Raw genomic sequence first — 15,000 nt, forward strand, 5'->3', positions numbered from 1 at the left:
AAGCTCTGAGAGCCACCTGCCCCATGAGAAGCCACACCATTCCTTCCTCAGGCTCTCAGGGAACAGACCACCAGGAAGCCAGGAGCCTGCCCCCCCCAGAAAACACCAGCAATAAAATATTTGCTAGAACACCAAGGGTGGAGTTCTAGGCTGCATCCACTCATGTGCTCCCTCTCTCCCCAGGTCTGGGAGTCTGCATCACCAAGTTCTTGCCTGCTGTGCCCAACGACAGCCATGATACCGTATCGTCAGAGAAGCTGGCAAGGCGAGTGTGAGGAAGACTCTCAAGACTGGAGAGAGGCGCGGCAGGGCCTGGTGGGTGGGTCCCCGGTCCTGGTGGCCGAGGAGGAGAAAGAGATGGAGCAGAGGGAAGAGGAGATGGCTACTATCTCTTCCCACAGCACTGCTGTGATCCCAGCCACTCCAAGGGTGGTGCCTGCTACTGGGGTACCAAGTGCTCCCCAGAGTCCTCCAAGAGCCTCCTCTCCCCCCATTGAGTTGGTTTCTATTACACAGAACCAAGTCAATCAGGGCTCCAGGAGCCGAGTAGTGGACCGACTGTTCCCCAGGGGTGGTCTGGTAGATCCTGAATCCTTGTTGACAAATTCTATACCCTTAGTACTCTTCTTGCTTATCAAGTATGGAATGAAGGATCTGATCACCAAAGTAGAAATGTTGAATGTCATCAGAAATCACCATAATTACTTCTCTATGATTTTACGCAGAGCTGCTGATTGTATGCAGCTGATCTTTGGCATTGATGTGAACGAAGTGGACCCCATCAATCATTCCTATGTCCTTGTCACTTCCCTGGGGATTACGTATGATGGGTTGCAGAGTGATGTCCAGGGCATGCCCAAGACAGGCCTTCTGATTATGATCTTGTGTATCATCTTCATGAAAGGCAACTGTGTCTCTGAAGAGGAAGTCTGGGAATCACTGAATAAGATGGGGGTGTGGTCTGACAGGGAGCACTACCTGTCTGGGAATCCCAGGAAGTTAATCACTGAAGATTTTGTGCGGGAACAGTATCTGGAGTACCGGCAGGTGCCCAACAGTGATCCTGTTTGCTACGAGTTCCTGTGGGGCCCAAGGGCCCATGCGGAAACCAGCAAGATGAAAGTCCTAAAACACTGGGCCAAATTTAGTAGGTGTCATCCAACCAGCTTCCCTGCCCTATATGAAGAAGCATTGAGAGAGGAGGAACAGGGTCTCTAAGATTTAAGTCATAATCAAAGCCACTCATGGCCCAAATGCAATGGCACATGAGGCCCACTGTTTGAAGACAGGAGTCAGCCTTCTTAGCGAGTTGAGTTGAACACTTGGGGCAACATATGTGGGTGACTTCAAGTTGAGTAATATTTCCTTCGGAATTGCTCAGCTGTCCTTTTTGATTAAGAGTTGATTCAACTTCATAATGAAAAGTTATAAATGACAATAATCACCTATGTATTGCTGTTAAGAGAGTTTAGGAGTGAGTGTTTCTAACTGTTCAATCAACAAAGAAACCATGTCATTTTGTCACTTGCCAATGTGTTAACATGCAGTGTAGTATGTGATTCCTTGGAAATGGGATATAAATCGTCGGTGAAACAGACAAATATAAAGAAATGGAGAAATGAAATGTTAATTCTTCCCTTTCTTCAATTGTCTTCCCTGTGACATTAAAAAATATGTATGTTGACCTGGATTTTTCTGGGCTCTAACTTGAATGTAGATGAAATTAAATCTTAATAAATGTGTTCCCCAACTTACTGTTCCATTCATTCTTCACCCCTTCATTGAACACCTGCTTTCTGGAAGATGTTTGATTACTGGCGGAGGTATTAGTAAATTGGGTTTGATCCGGCCCACATTTTCTCATAGGATGATGGTGTCTAGGACCAGCACTCGCGTCAGGGGGTGTTGAGATGTCCTCAAAGATAAAAAGAACACATGAAGTAGGGATGAGGAGGCAGGGATCCAAGGACAGCAGCCCATGGTCAATGTCCATAGCCAAGGAACATCACAGCCTGTGGAAACTGCAGTTCTTCCAATGGGAGTTTATTGTTGTGAGGCTTCATGGTGATGGGGAGCAAATCATCTGGAAACATGACTCAGGCCTGAGAGAATGGGAAACGACTCTGAGCAGTTCCCTTTGCATCCTGGCTGAGGTGGAGAGGAACTTCTTCCTGGGGCACACATGAAGGGTGAGGCAGAGCTCAGCACAAAAACCAGGCAGTTTTGAATCCAGATTTGTAGACCAGGGCCACAGTCCAGGAACCTCCAGTTAGGTGGTCCAGCTCCTCATCTTTGCATGTCAAACAATAAAACACGGTGAAGACAGAGAAAGGAAATGTATTATATTGCAGCCATGGGAAGACAGCACTTCACTACTTTGTGCCATCGGTTGCCCTGGTTCTCAGGCCTTCGGGCATACACTGGAATTATGCGGCTGGGTTTCCTAGGCTTCAAAGTCACAGGATATCCCAGACTTCATAATCATGTATGCAAATCATTCAAACGAATGCTTATACCACCTGTGTGTGTCTGTGTATATTTACTATATTGATTGTTTCTTTGTGCAAATATGTATAAAAATCCTTAATCAGCCAGGAGCTGGTGGCTCACACCTCTAATCCTAGCTACTCAGGAGGCTGAGATCTGAGGATCTTGGTTCAAAGCCAGCCTGGGCAGGAAAGTCCGTGAGATTCTTATCTCCAATAAACCACCAGAAAACCAGAAGTGGCACTGTGGCTCAAGTGGTAGAGCACTAGCCTTGAGCTGAAGAGCTGAGGGACAGTACCCAGGCCCAGAGTTCAAGCCCCATAACCGACAAAAAAAATTCCTTAATCATACATACAAACATGGCATACAAGTACTAAATTGAAACAGGACATAGGCTAAAATGTAAAAGCAAAAATTATAAAACTTCTGGAAGAAACTAGAGGGAAAATGTCATTGTACTCATACTTTAGGCAAATTTTTTACACCAAGCAGCAATTCATAAATGAACAAAGTGTCAAAGTAGGCTTTATCTAAATCCAAAACTCCTATTCTTTGAGGAACATTGTTATGAGGCTTAAAAAATACAAGTTACTGCAAAGACAAAATATATTCAAGGTAAAATGAATTGTGTGCAGATATATGAAGGGTTCTTAAGATTCAGAAGCAAGAAACAAACACTTCACTTTTTAAGTGGAGTTAAAATTTTGAAGAGAAACTGCAAGTAAAATATACATTTAAAATGTATGAATGGTTAGTAAACACATGAAGAGATGCCAAAATGATGAATGAAGAGATAGGTGGGACAATGCAGTCAGAGCAGTCAATGCGCAAATGTGAGAATGGAACCAGATAAATTGAGAGAATAAGTGAGGCTTGGAGAAAGGGGAGAATGATGGAAGGAGTGACATTAACCAAAATAGAGATCCATTGTGCTCACAAAATGATTTGTGATGTGAAAGCCCTTTGTGCAACTACTTGAAGATAATAATAAAAAATAAAAGCAGAGTCTTAAAACCAAGTTTAAAACATGTGTACAATATTATTTAGACAACCCACGCCTTGGTATTTATTCAACTAAGCTGCAAGCACATGTTTACACAGGACTTGTACACAAATGTTCCCCACAGCCTTGTTTGTGACAGTCACAAATCAGAAGCTTTACAGATGGCACTAGCAGATGAATGGATTACAAAAGCAAGAAAAAAAAAGAAGAAACTATTGACATGGTCCACACAGGTCAATCTTAAGATAAGTATGCTAATGAAACAAGACTAAAAAGAAAAATCAGACAATCGAGAATGATTCCATTTACATAATCATCTGGAAAATGTAAAGGAATCTATAAAGACAGAAAGTTGCTAGTGGCTACCTGAAAACTGGAAGTGGGGGAGGGCAGGAGTCAGAGGATTACTCAGAAGCTTGAGGAAGATTTGGGGATAATGGTTTTCCTGGATGAATATAGGTGTCAAGTATATGTAGTTACATATATGTACAGCAACAAGCCATTAATAATAATGGTAAAGGCAATCATCATCATCACCACCACCACCACCACCATCATCACCATCATCATCATCATCATCATCATCATCATCTTCATCATCACCCTTGATCAAAATAAATCATTTCTCTTAGGTCTAGCTCCAACTTTGGTCTACTGTGAGAACTTATCTACTGGCCAGGCTGATGGTGAGAACAAAAGTTCTTTGTGTTACTGAACATTTACTCTGTTCCTGGCACAGTGCTAGCTGCTTGTACAGGTATTAGCATGTGTGAGTCTCATGGAAAACTTGGGAGGAAAGTAAGAGATTGTGAAGATTGCAGACGCTGGCCTTCCTGCCCTGTTAATGACAACAATGTACTCAAGGGGGAAAAGCCAAAACTTCACATATGCTAGTGACTGAGTCCTTTGGCCAGGCCTTGAAAGGGCAGAAGGTGAGCATTTCCAGAACTAGAGCTCACATCATAAACAGTACGGGAAACCCACTTCACTTTCAATGTGTCACAATTTTGAGAATCAATTCCCTTGACACACAGAAAATCAGATGTAACTCTGAGTTCTGAAATAGCTGTAGAACTTTAGTTACTACTTCCAGATGAACCTTCCTGGAGATTCTGCTGTACTTCCCTACTAGTTACAAAAAAATCTCCCCAAGTAACATTCATGATCAAACTCAAACTCTGGACTCAGTCACTTCTTAACAACTCTATACTTGATGAACACTTCATCATCTTCTAAAATCTTCCTTATAATCATCATTTTATAATTTTCACAAAAGAACAAGAATTCAAATTCCAATTTAGCTGCTCATACTCACTATAATTTAGTCAATTATGGGCTTTCTACTATCAAAAGACTGATAATAAATTGTGGATAAGGATGTGGAAATTTCAACTGTCATGCATTTAAGTTTGAATGTAAAATGGTGTGTTCACTTTGGGAAACAGTTTGGCAGTTCCTTAAAAGGAACAGTTTCCATATGACATTGCAATTCTACTTGTAGCTAAATGGGCAAGAGAAATTCAAGCATATCTCTACACAAAGATTGGCACACAAAGGCTTATATCAGCATTATTTACAATAGGTAGAAATGATGTATATGTCCATCAGTGAATGAATGAATGATTGAATAAACAAAATGTTGTATATTCATAAAATGGGAAGCTATTTACACATAAAAAGGAAGGATGAAGCCAGGGGCCAGTGGCTCATGCCTGTATTCCTAGCTACTCCAGAGGCTGGCACCAAAAGGATCACATTTTAAAGGCAACCTGGACAGAAAAGTCTGCAACTTATAATTAATCAGAAAAATACTGGACAGGAGGCATGAATCAAGTGGTATAGTATCTGCCATAAGCAAGCAAGCATAATGAGGCCCTGAGTTCAAAGCCCAGTACCAATACAAAAAAGGATAGGTTGATACCTCATTCTTCAAAACATGCTAATTGAAAGACAGCAGACACTAAAGTCACATAATGTATGATTTCCATTCATATGTAAAGTCCAGACACATGATGGAAATAAAATCATAGCCACTCAGGAGTCTGAGATCTGAGGATTATGGTTCAAAGTTAGCCAGGTCAAAAGTCTATGAGACTCTTATCTCCAATTAATCACCAAAAAACCAGAAGTGGAGTTGTGGGCCAAGTGGTAGACTGCCAGCCTTGAGTTAAAGAAGTCAAGTGAGAGGTTAAAATCCTGAAATCCAGTAGGGACCAATTAAGTTTTCTCTTAATCTGCTAGCTTGTTTCTAAAGTGGTGGGGATGAAACCCCCACTTCGAACATGCTACAAAGGTGCTCTGCAACTGAACCATGCTCACAATGCTTACATAGGCAAACTTAAGATTAAAAAGTCAACTGGTGATTGCCAGGGGTATAGAAATGGGAGAAAAAATAAGTGACTGTAGATTTACTTTTTAATTGAAAATACATTAAATTTGATTATGAGGGTGGTGTCAACACTTGTATCAGCTTTCTGATATTCATTCTGTCAAACTGTCTACTAATTGTTCAAAGGAGTTTCACTCCTGTATATACTATACTTTGGTCAGCTTGGTCACATGTATATGTGCATGTTCCTGTGTGGCTTTACATGTGAGGTTGTATTTTGAGTCTAAAATCTACATATGAGAGAAAACATAAGCCCTTTGTGTTTCTGAGCCTAGCTTACTTTACTCAGAGAATGATTTTTCCTGGTCTCCTGTCAATGACGATTTTTATAGTAACAAATACAATTAGGGAACCAAGAGAACACTGAAATTTTCTTGATTGACCTCAATGAAACAATGGGAAGGATATGCATCTAGAGGTGAAAATGCCTGTATATTTGAAAAATATTGGTGTCAATTCAATGTTTTTGGTTGTTTTAAGGTTGAGAAGAAGGCAACTATTCAACAATAACATATAGCAAGTGGAAAACTGAAGTTGCTTATCCTCCCTTCATTATCCAAGATTCATTGAATGAAAATAAAAGCCTGTCAATAATCTCTAGATGTGGAAACTAAGACTCAACAAAGTGAAGTCACTTGGCCAAGTCATTCACAGAGGCTCACACCTTCCCGGGTACTGCCTCCGAACTTCTTTTTTTTTTTGGGGGGGGGGTCCGGTCGTGGGGCCTGAACTCTTGAGCTCAAGGCTAGCACTCTACCACTTGAGCCAGAGTACCACATCCAGCTTTTTTCTTTTTTTTGCTTATGTGGTGCTGAGGAATCGAACCCAGAGCCTCATGCATGCAAGGCAAGCGCTCTACCACTGAGCCACCTTGCCAGCCCTGCCTCAGAACTTCTTAAGACATGCTACCTCTACTGGTAAGTCAGCAAGAAGCATCTTCTCTTACTAAATGTAGGGCATGTCTCATAAAAAATTATAGAGCTATCATTGTCTGCAATAAAAGTCTCAGCTAGATTTCTCTTTTTAATGGAAATATTAAAAACATCATTTCAGAGAACATTGTTTATTTGCGATATCTTTTCCTGTTAAGTTTGATTTAATGTTTAAGCAGAGAGATCTAATCTCATATAAATCTCAACAGTAAATAATTCAGGCTTCAAATCAGATAAGGTATGAATTCATCTTCCAGATCTCTATTCCTTTCTCTAATTGACAATACAGCCTTTAGCTCTCCTTTATACAAGGAAATGAACTTATAATTGAATGAGCTCTGAATTACACAATGATCAGTTCCTTTGGCTTTGGAGTTTTTTTTAAACAATTAGAAACCACAAGTTTCTCAAATTCAAGTAGGCATATATTTTTGTTTACTGAACTGCTTTATATTTGCATGAGTAGGTAGAAGCTACCTACTCATGAAGTGTTAATTATAACTGAGCCTTATATACAGAAATTCGAACACCTAAAAACAATACTAGATGTTTATGTACCACTACGTGACATGCATTAAAAACCTGTGTAATTTCCCATGCGCTGATTCAGAGAGTGGAATTTCATTCGTTCATCCTGATGTCTAGCTTTCTTTGTCAGCCAACTTCTGATTGTTCGTTGCTAAGGAGTCACAATGGTAGACCTGAGTTGAGATGTGGAATTGGGGTAGACAAGGGGGTGAGCAGACATGGAAAGGGATGACTTAGATCTTTTCTTTTTTTTGGGGGGGGTCCGGTAGTGGGGCCTGAACTCTGGGCCTGGGCACTGTCCCTCAGCTCTTCACCTCAAGGCTAGCGCTCTACCACTTGAGCCACAGCACCACTTCCGGCTTTTTTCTTTTTTCTTATGTGGTGCTGAGGAATCAAACCCAGGGCCTCAGGCATGCAAGGCAAGCGCTCTACCACTGAGCCACCTTCCCTGCCCCATAGATCTTTTCTTTTCCAAATCCACTTACGGTCTAGAAAGCTATTAAGGTAAGTATATTTGTCTCATTCGGATGGTCAATGAAAGGAGAGGGAAAGGATGAAAATGTGGCTTTACTATGGCAGAAAATAAGGCTGAGAGCATAGTTCAGTGGCAAAGCATCAGCTTACCATGCATAAAGCCATGGATTCCATGCCCAACTCCAAAAGAAAAGCAAATAAACAGAAAAGAATGGGAGAAATTCAGCAGTCATAATCAATAGGGCTGAGTGGCATGGAGGAAATAATACAGATGAAGGAAACAGTAACAGCAGTGGTACAGAAGCAGGAGAGGCAGGTGAGACCTGGCACTGAATAGCAACAAACACAAAGTGTGATGGACTGTGTTTGGCAAGATTTAAGTCTCCAGCAAAGACATGCGGGTAGAAACATTCACTTCAGTGCTGTGGTGGCATTAAGAGAAGTTACATGAAGTTACAGAATCCAAGGTTGATTTCTGTAACTAATCCATCTAATGACAATGGCTTATAGACTACTCTCTGCCTAGGTCCCACTGGAAGTTTCCATCACAGCTGATAATGAGAACAGGGAGATCCAAGGACTTATAACAACTTATATACAGAAATTCAAAGACCTAAAAACAATTTTAGATGTTTAAGCACCACTACATGACATACATTAAAAACTGAGCCTTTTTCTGCATCTGACAAGATAGCATAATTGTTGTGTTTCCTTAGACCTTTGCAAAATCAACATGAAACTGGAGAGCAAAAGCCAAGGCAAGCTGTCTTCTTTTGATGGGCCCCATAAAAACTCTGAGGGAATCCTCAAGCTACATCCTTTTAAAATGACAGGGATTGATTTCAGAATGTACAAGGATGCAATGTGGAGGTCTTGGCACTAGAAATTGTGACACCATAAAGCTGGTTCTCCAAATAAAAACCCACATGGCAAATGGGGAAATTAAGAAAAGAATGTGGCTACAATGGTACAATAATCTTAGCAATAATCTTTCCAGAAATTTTTAGCTCCACAGCTCAGAGCTGCTGTCACCCATAGAACAGAGTTATAGGGCTGGGAAGGTGGCTCAGTGGTAAAGTGCTTGCCTTGCATGAATGAAGCCCTGGGTTCAATTACTCAGCACCACATAAGCAGAAAAAGCTGGAAGTGGCGCTGTGGCTCAAGTGGTAGAGCACTAGCCTTGAGCTGAAGAGCTGAGGGACAGTGCCCAGGCCCAGAGTTCAGGCCAAGCTACCGACAAAAAAAAAAAAAAAAGCTGTAAATCCCAAAAGAGGAAAATTAGACCGAAGAAATACTCATCAGGACTCCTTTTTTTACCTACATTGCCAAAGGTTTTGTGTGTCTACTCTAATTCTAATGCTCTATTCTCCCTAACCCCATCAGTCTACAACACTTTTCTATTGTGCATTTGACAGTTGAGGTCCACATTAGTCACCATTTTCAGGCATTAAAATCTAAAAGCAAAATAACACTTTACTTCTTGATAAGAAACCTAAGTTTTGGGGCTGGGAAGGTGGCTCAGTGGTAGAGCGCTTGCCTTGCATGCCTGAGGCCCTGGGTTTGATTCCTCAGCACCACATAAGCAAAAAGACAAAAGCCAGAAGTGGCGCTATGGCTCAAGTAGTAGAGCGCTAGCCTTGAGCTGAAGAGCTGAGGGACAGCGCCCAGGCCCAGAGTTCAGGCCCCACGATCAGACCCCCCCCCCAAAAAAAAGAAACCTACGTTTCAATAGATAACAAACCCCAATTTTGTGCTTTAACTAACTCCCCTATATCTCCTTATAAATGGAGCTATATGAGGCCTGGTGGTGCTAAAAATCACAAAGATGAAAAGATTCACTCCTCCCGTAGTTTATGGGTGTGAATTTCTGTGATCTTCTCGCAAATACTTCTTGTTTTTATTGATATGTGTATCCCCATGTTGGGCAAAGATAGTTCAATTAGTTAGGAATAAACATATGTTTTAAATTGCATGTAAAAGATAATTTAAAATTATTTTATTTATTGGTTTTTAGTTTAAAATAGTACTTAGTATCGTATTTTCTTGAGAAAAGTTCAATGTACATTTATAAAAATTATAAAAATGATTTCAAAATGAAGAGGGGGACAGAAAAAGATTCCATAGAAGAGATTTTTTTTTCAAGTAGGTAATCATGTGCTTCAGGAAAAAAGTTAAAAGAATAAATAGGGGAGGGATGATGATGGGGAATGATGGAAAGGGTGATATGGATGAAGATGCAGTGTACATATAAATTGATGTTGACTTAAAATTCATATGTACAATGAGGTAAAGATGATACGGAACTAAAATAAATTTAAAGGAAAGACAAAAGGCTTTTAAATAAAAGTGTATTTTGCCCTAAACTGTATCCTAAAGCATGCTCCAATACCAAGCACTAGTGGCTTACACCTGTAATTGTAGGTAGCTGAGATCTGAGGATTGTCTTTCAAAGTAGGCCTTGGCAGGAGGGTCTATGAGAGTATTATCTTGAATTAACCACCAATAAGCTTAAATTGAAAGTGTAATTCAAGTGGTACAGTTCCAACCTTGAGTGAAAAGAGCTAAGGACAATGCCAGGGCCCTGAGTTCAGGTCCCAGTTCTGATATTCTCTCTGTCTCTGTCTCTCTCTGTCTCTGTCTGTCTCTCTCTCTCACACACACACACATACACACACTACACACAGAGTGTAAAAAAAAAGTGAAAGAAGTTCCAAAATGGAAAAAAATAAAATAAACAAGCAACAAGAAATTGAAAGGATCATCAAAGGAATATAGAAAATAGGATGCTTTGAAAAGTAAGTTAAAGATGATTATAAGCAGTTTACGTATGCAATTAAACTGACTGTAATTTAAAAGTTAACCAAAGATTTTGAGGGTCAAGATTTAATACAATGATGTTGTAACACCTATTATTTTTGTTTTAGGATTTTGTTGCTAGCATTTTCAAAATGACTTAAAGGAGAGATTTTGATTTATCAAAATAATAGCTCATACTTGTAGCTATTCTGGAGGCTAAGATCTAAGTTTGAAGTTTGCAGCCATCCCAGGAAAGAAAGTCTGAGACCCTTATCACCACTTAGACATCAAAAAAAAAAAGAATAAAAGCTAGAAGTGAAGCTCCCAGACAGGCACCTCCTTTAAAAAGATAAAATTTGTTTCCTGCTAATTCATCTTCTTAGAAAATTGAATTCTAAGAGGATGAGTAATTTGGTAATGTTTTGCAAGTACACATGGGGGCAGCATAGAGAAACTCAATGGCTGACCATTTGTACATTGATGGATGCCAATCTAGAAGAAAAGAAACATTAATGAGCAGATTGAGAATATGGGTGTCCAATACTAGGGGAATTATTATGCTAAGTCGGGTTCTAGGTTTTCAAGACAACTAGGATTAGTTGCTCATGGACAAAGAGCCTCCTATAGTCTGTTTTCTAAAGTCTTCCGATGGCCCACTGGACAGACTAAAGCACGTCTGGAACAGACGGTCTAACGGACTCTTCCAGGAGGATTCCAAACTGCCATATCACACGTGACCCGCCTTGACGCGACACTTTCTCAGTCAAAAGTAGTTTGGAGCCCTCATCGCCCCCATTACCTAATAAATAACTGCTCCAGTTTCCATGCAACAGTAAGCAATAAGAGAGAAAGGTAACTGTTAGGTAGATAGGTTAAAAAAGAAGAAAGTGGCTTACTGACAGGAGACAAATAACGTATGTCACATCAGGATGCTTTCTCGTTCCCGTGATGCCTCAGGCTCCTCTTCAAGTCCTTCTTCCCATAATGCCTTGGGACGAAGGCATGTCATACTAGCACAACCAATAAAAAAAGACCCAGGGAGCATGCACAAGCCATCAAGCAATAGTTCTGAATCCTTGGAGAGAAGAATATGTGGGAAGAGGACCATAGAATAAAACTGCTGTGGAAAAGGACTCTGTTGGACTCTTCTCTCTCTCTTTTATTTTTGTTTCGTTTTGGTCAGTCATAGAACTTGAACCTAAGACCTGCGCACTAACCCCAGGCTTTTGGGCTCAAGAACGAGCGCTCTACCACTTGAGCTACAGCACCACTTCCGGTTTTCTAGTGGTGTATTGGAGCTAAGAGTTTCATGGCCTTTCCTGCCCATGCTAGCTTTGAACCAGGATCCTCAGATCTCAGCCTCCTGAGTAGCTAGGATTACAGGCCTGAGCCAACCGTGACCAGCTGAATTAATTTTTTGAAACCATTCGCACAATTCATGGCTGTATGCATAGTCTCACTACTTTATTTCATGGCTTTAATTTCAAACAAACTTACTCTGTTTAAACAAAACTTTACAAACAAAGCTTTAATGAAAGTTGCCAATCAATAGAAGGTGGCAGATGAAGGAAAGCAATGGAATCTTTTCCTGGGTGAGTATTACTAGGAGGGGTTTGGGCTGCCACAGGTGATGAAGGAAGTTGAATACTGTTTAAATATATTGTACACAACTATGAAAATATAACAAGGTACCTGTTGGAAATTTTTCTGTGGGGGGGGAGGAAGGGGAGAGGGGTATTGATAAAGTGGTAAACATACGTGAGACATAACAATGAAATCTCTCCCATACAACTGATGATAAGCCAACTTTATAATTGATATGAACTAATTGAACACGCATGTTTCATGGAATGTGATATTTGAATATATGAATACAAGTTTTAACAATCAGATCAGGGTACCTAGCAAACCTCCAATACATCATTTGCTTCTGTTGGGAACATTAAACATTGTATTTGCTATTTTTTATTTAAATTTTATTGTAAAGTAGATGTACAGAAGGCTTACAATTATGCAAATCAGGTAATAAATACATTTCTTCTTGAACAGTGTCACCCTTTCCCTCATTTTCTCACAGTACTTCACTTCCTATCCTCCCCCCCTCCCAAGTTGTAAACTACATTTCCAACATACTGCATAGTAAGTATTACTACTGAATTAGGTCACCCTGTGTCCCACCATTTCAGCACTTCCCCTACCCCTCCCCAAATCAGATAAACTTACATACAAGACAAAGGCTACAGTAATCAAAAATAGTGACAAAAGAGAATAAACTGAAGGAACAAAAAGTAAACAAAAATAACAACACAGTACAAGAAAAAAAAACTCTTGTTGCCATTTCTTAGAGTTCATTTCAATAAACACCACCCAAAGAAACATAGCTGAATGGTTTCCCTAATTGTAGTAACTAGAATGTGTCTATAAATCTACAAGTGAACCCAACAGATAGTAAAAGAAAATGATTACACTTGGATATGATCGATTAAACAGTACTCAAAACATTCACACAATGAAACCAAAGGAGGACATTCTTAGGAGAGAATCCCAATGGCTTGACCCCAATTCTAATATTAAAAAAGAAACCTAAGATACTTGATTTTAAAAAGCATTTGTTTTTCTACACTAAAAACATTGCCTCAGGCCCATACTTTTGGACCACAATCCTCCTTATTTTATGTTTCTCGTGATCACTAGGATAACAGGCACATGTGACCACACCCAGCTTCTTTTTTTTTTAATTGTCAGCTGTGGGGCTTGAATTCTGGATCTGCAACTGTCCCTCAGCTCTTCAGCTTAAGGTGAGGACTCTAGCACTTGAGCCACAGCACCACTTCCAGTTTGTTTTGGGTTTTGGTTTTGGTGATTATTTGGAGATAACGATCTCAGACTTTCCTCATCGGGCCAGCTTTGAAACAGGATCCTTAGATCTTAGCCTCCTGAATAGCTAGGATTGCAGGCGTGAGCCACTGGCGCCTGGCTCCAGCTTCTTTTTGATGACATAAAATATAGTGGACATTTTGCTCTCCTTGAACCATAGTTTCCAAGAAGCTTTTCAAAAGGGGCCAGGCTGTTTTCTATCTCTACCAGCAATCAGTTCCATTGTTTTGCATCCCCTTCACCACTGGGATAGGTTCTTTTTAATGACAATCTCATTTTCAAGTTAATTTGCAATTATTTAATGACTAATGATGTTGCTTATTTGTATTTCAAGTATTCTGTTTGGTCAAGTGTGTCTTGGAAGCTTTTTGACATTTTAAAAATGTATTTATATACCTGATTTCTTTCTCAATCTTTTCTAGTTCTTATTACTACTCTTAGAAATTTCGATTATTGATATTCATTGTTCACATGTACATGCATATATAATTCATTTACCTTTTCTCTTAAAACTTTAAAATTCCTTTGTGCTCATAGAAGGTTCTTGGTAGATTTTTTTAATGCTGATCCTGGGATTTGAACTCAGGGCCTTGGCACTGTCCTTGAGCTTTTGCTCTCAAGGCTCATGATCGGAACTTGATCCACATGTCCACTTCTGGCTTTTTTTAGTGTTTAATTGGAGAGAAGAATGTTATGCTCTTTCCTGATTAGGCTGACTGAACCACAGTCCTCAGATCTCAGCCTACTAAGTAGCTAGGATTACAGGCATAAGCCACTGGCATCCAGGTTTTGGTAGATTTTTTAATATATTTCTATGTAGACAATGATGTGACATGTAACCATAGATAGTTTTATTTCTTCCTTTCAAATGTGAAAAAAGTTGGTAAAGATGTGGGACAACGTGAAGCAGTCCAGTACGTATATAATGAAGTCTGTAAAATACAGATGGGATCAAAAAAAAAAACAACCCTAATGTTCGATGACCAGAAATCTTCCGATGTTAGGAAAAATACTAATCCACAAAAGCAAGAAACTTAACAGAACCCAAGTTTAAGTAACATGACACAAAACAACCCCCTGGCACTTGAGAACCACTTTGCTCAAAAAAAAATGATAAAAGAAGAATCTGAAAAGCAGCCAGGGTGATGTGTGGGGGAGAGACATGTTATATTCAGAGAAAGAAAATAAACACAACAGAAGATTTCTCACCGGAAATAATACAAGAGCACAGTGAAGCAATAACTTTAAAGTTGAAAACATTGTCAGCCATAATTCTATATCCAGTAAAAGTGTCTCTCACACATAAAGGTGAAGTAAAGATCTTTGCAGGCACAATCAAAGCCCTGGAAGAATGAATCACCAGCAGAACACAAGAAAGAAGAACATAACAGCCTTCAGAGTGGAGGAAAATGATACCAGAGAAATACAGATCACACTGAGAAATAAATAGTATTGCAAATGGTAACAAGATGTGTTAATACATAGCATTTTATTACTGTTTAAATCCTTTTGAA

General features: G+C 39.8%; 1 protein-coding gene across 1 annotated transcript in view; it reads left to right on the top strand.

Moving 5' to 3' along the window:
* Positions 1 to 1,218, top strand: part of LOC105992836 (melanoma-associated antigen 1-like) — an 18,940-nt gene extending 17,722 nt beyond the window's left edge. The window contains exon 2 of the mRNA XM_013025920.1: positions 184 to 1,218. Coding sequence (XP_012881374.1) covers positions 184 to 1,218 — 1,035 coding nt within the window. The remainder of the gene's footprint in view (positions 1 to 183) is intronic.
* Positions 1,219 to 15,000: the final 13,782 nt, after the last annotated feature.

Source organism: Dipodomys ordii, unplaced genomic scaffold (genome assembly GCF_000151885.1).
Source record: "Dipodomys ordii isolate 6190 unplaced genomic scaffold, Dord_2.0 Scaffold89, whole genome shotgun sequence".
Lineage (NCBI taxonomy): Eukaryota > Metazoa > Chordata > Mammalia > Rodentia > Heteromyidae > Dipodomys > Dipodomys ordii.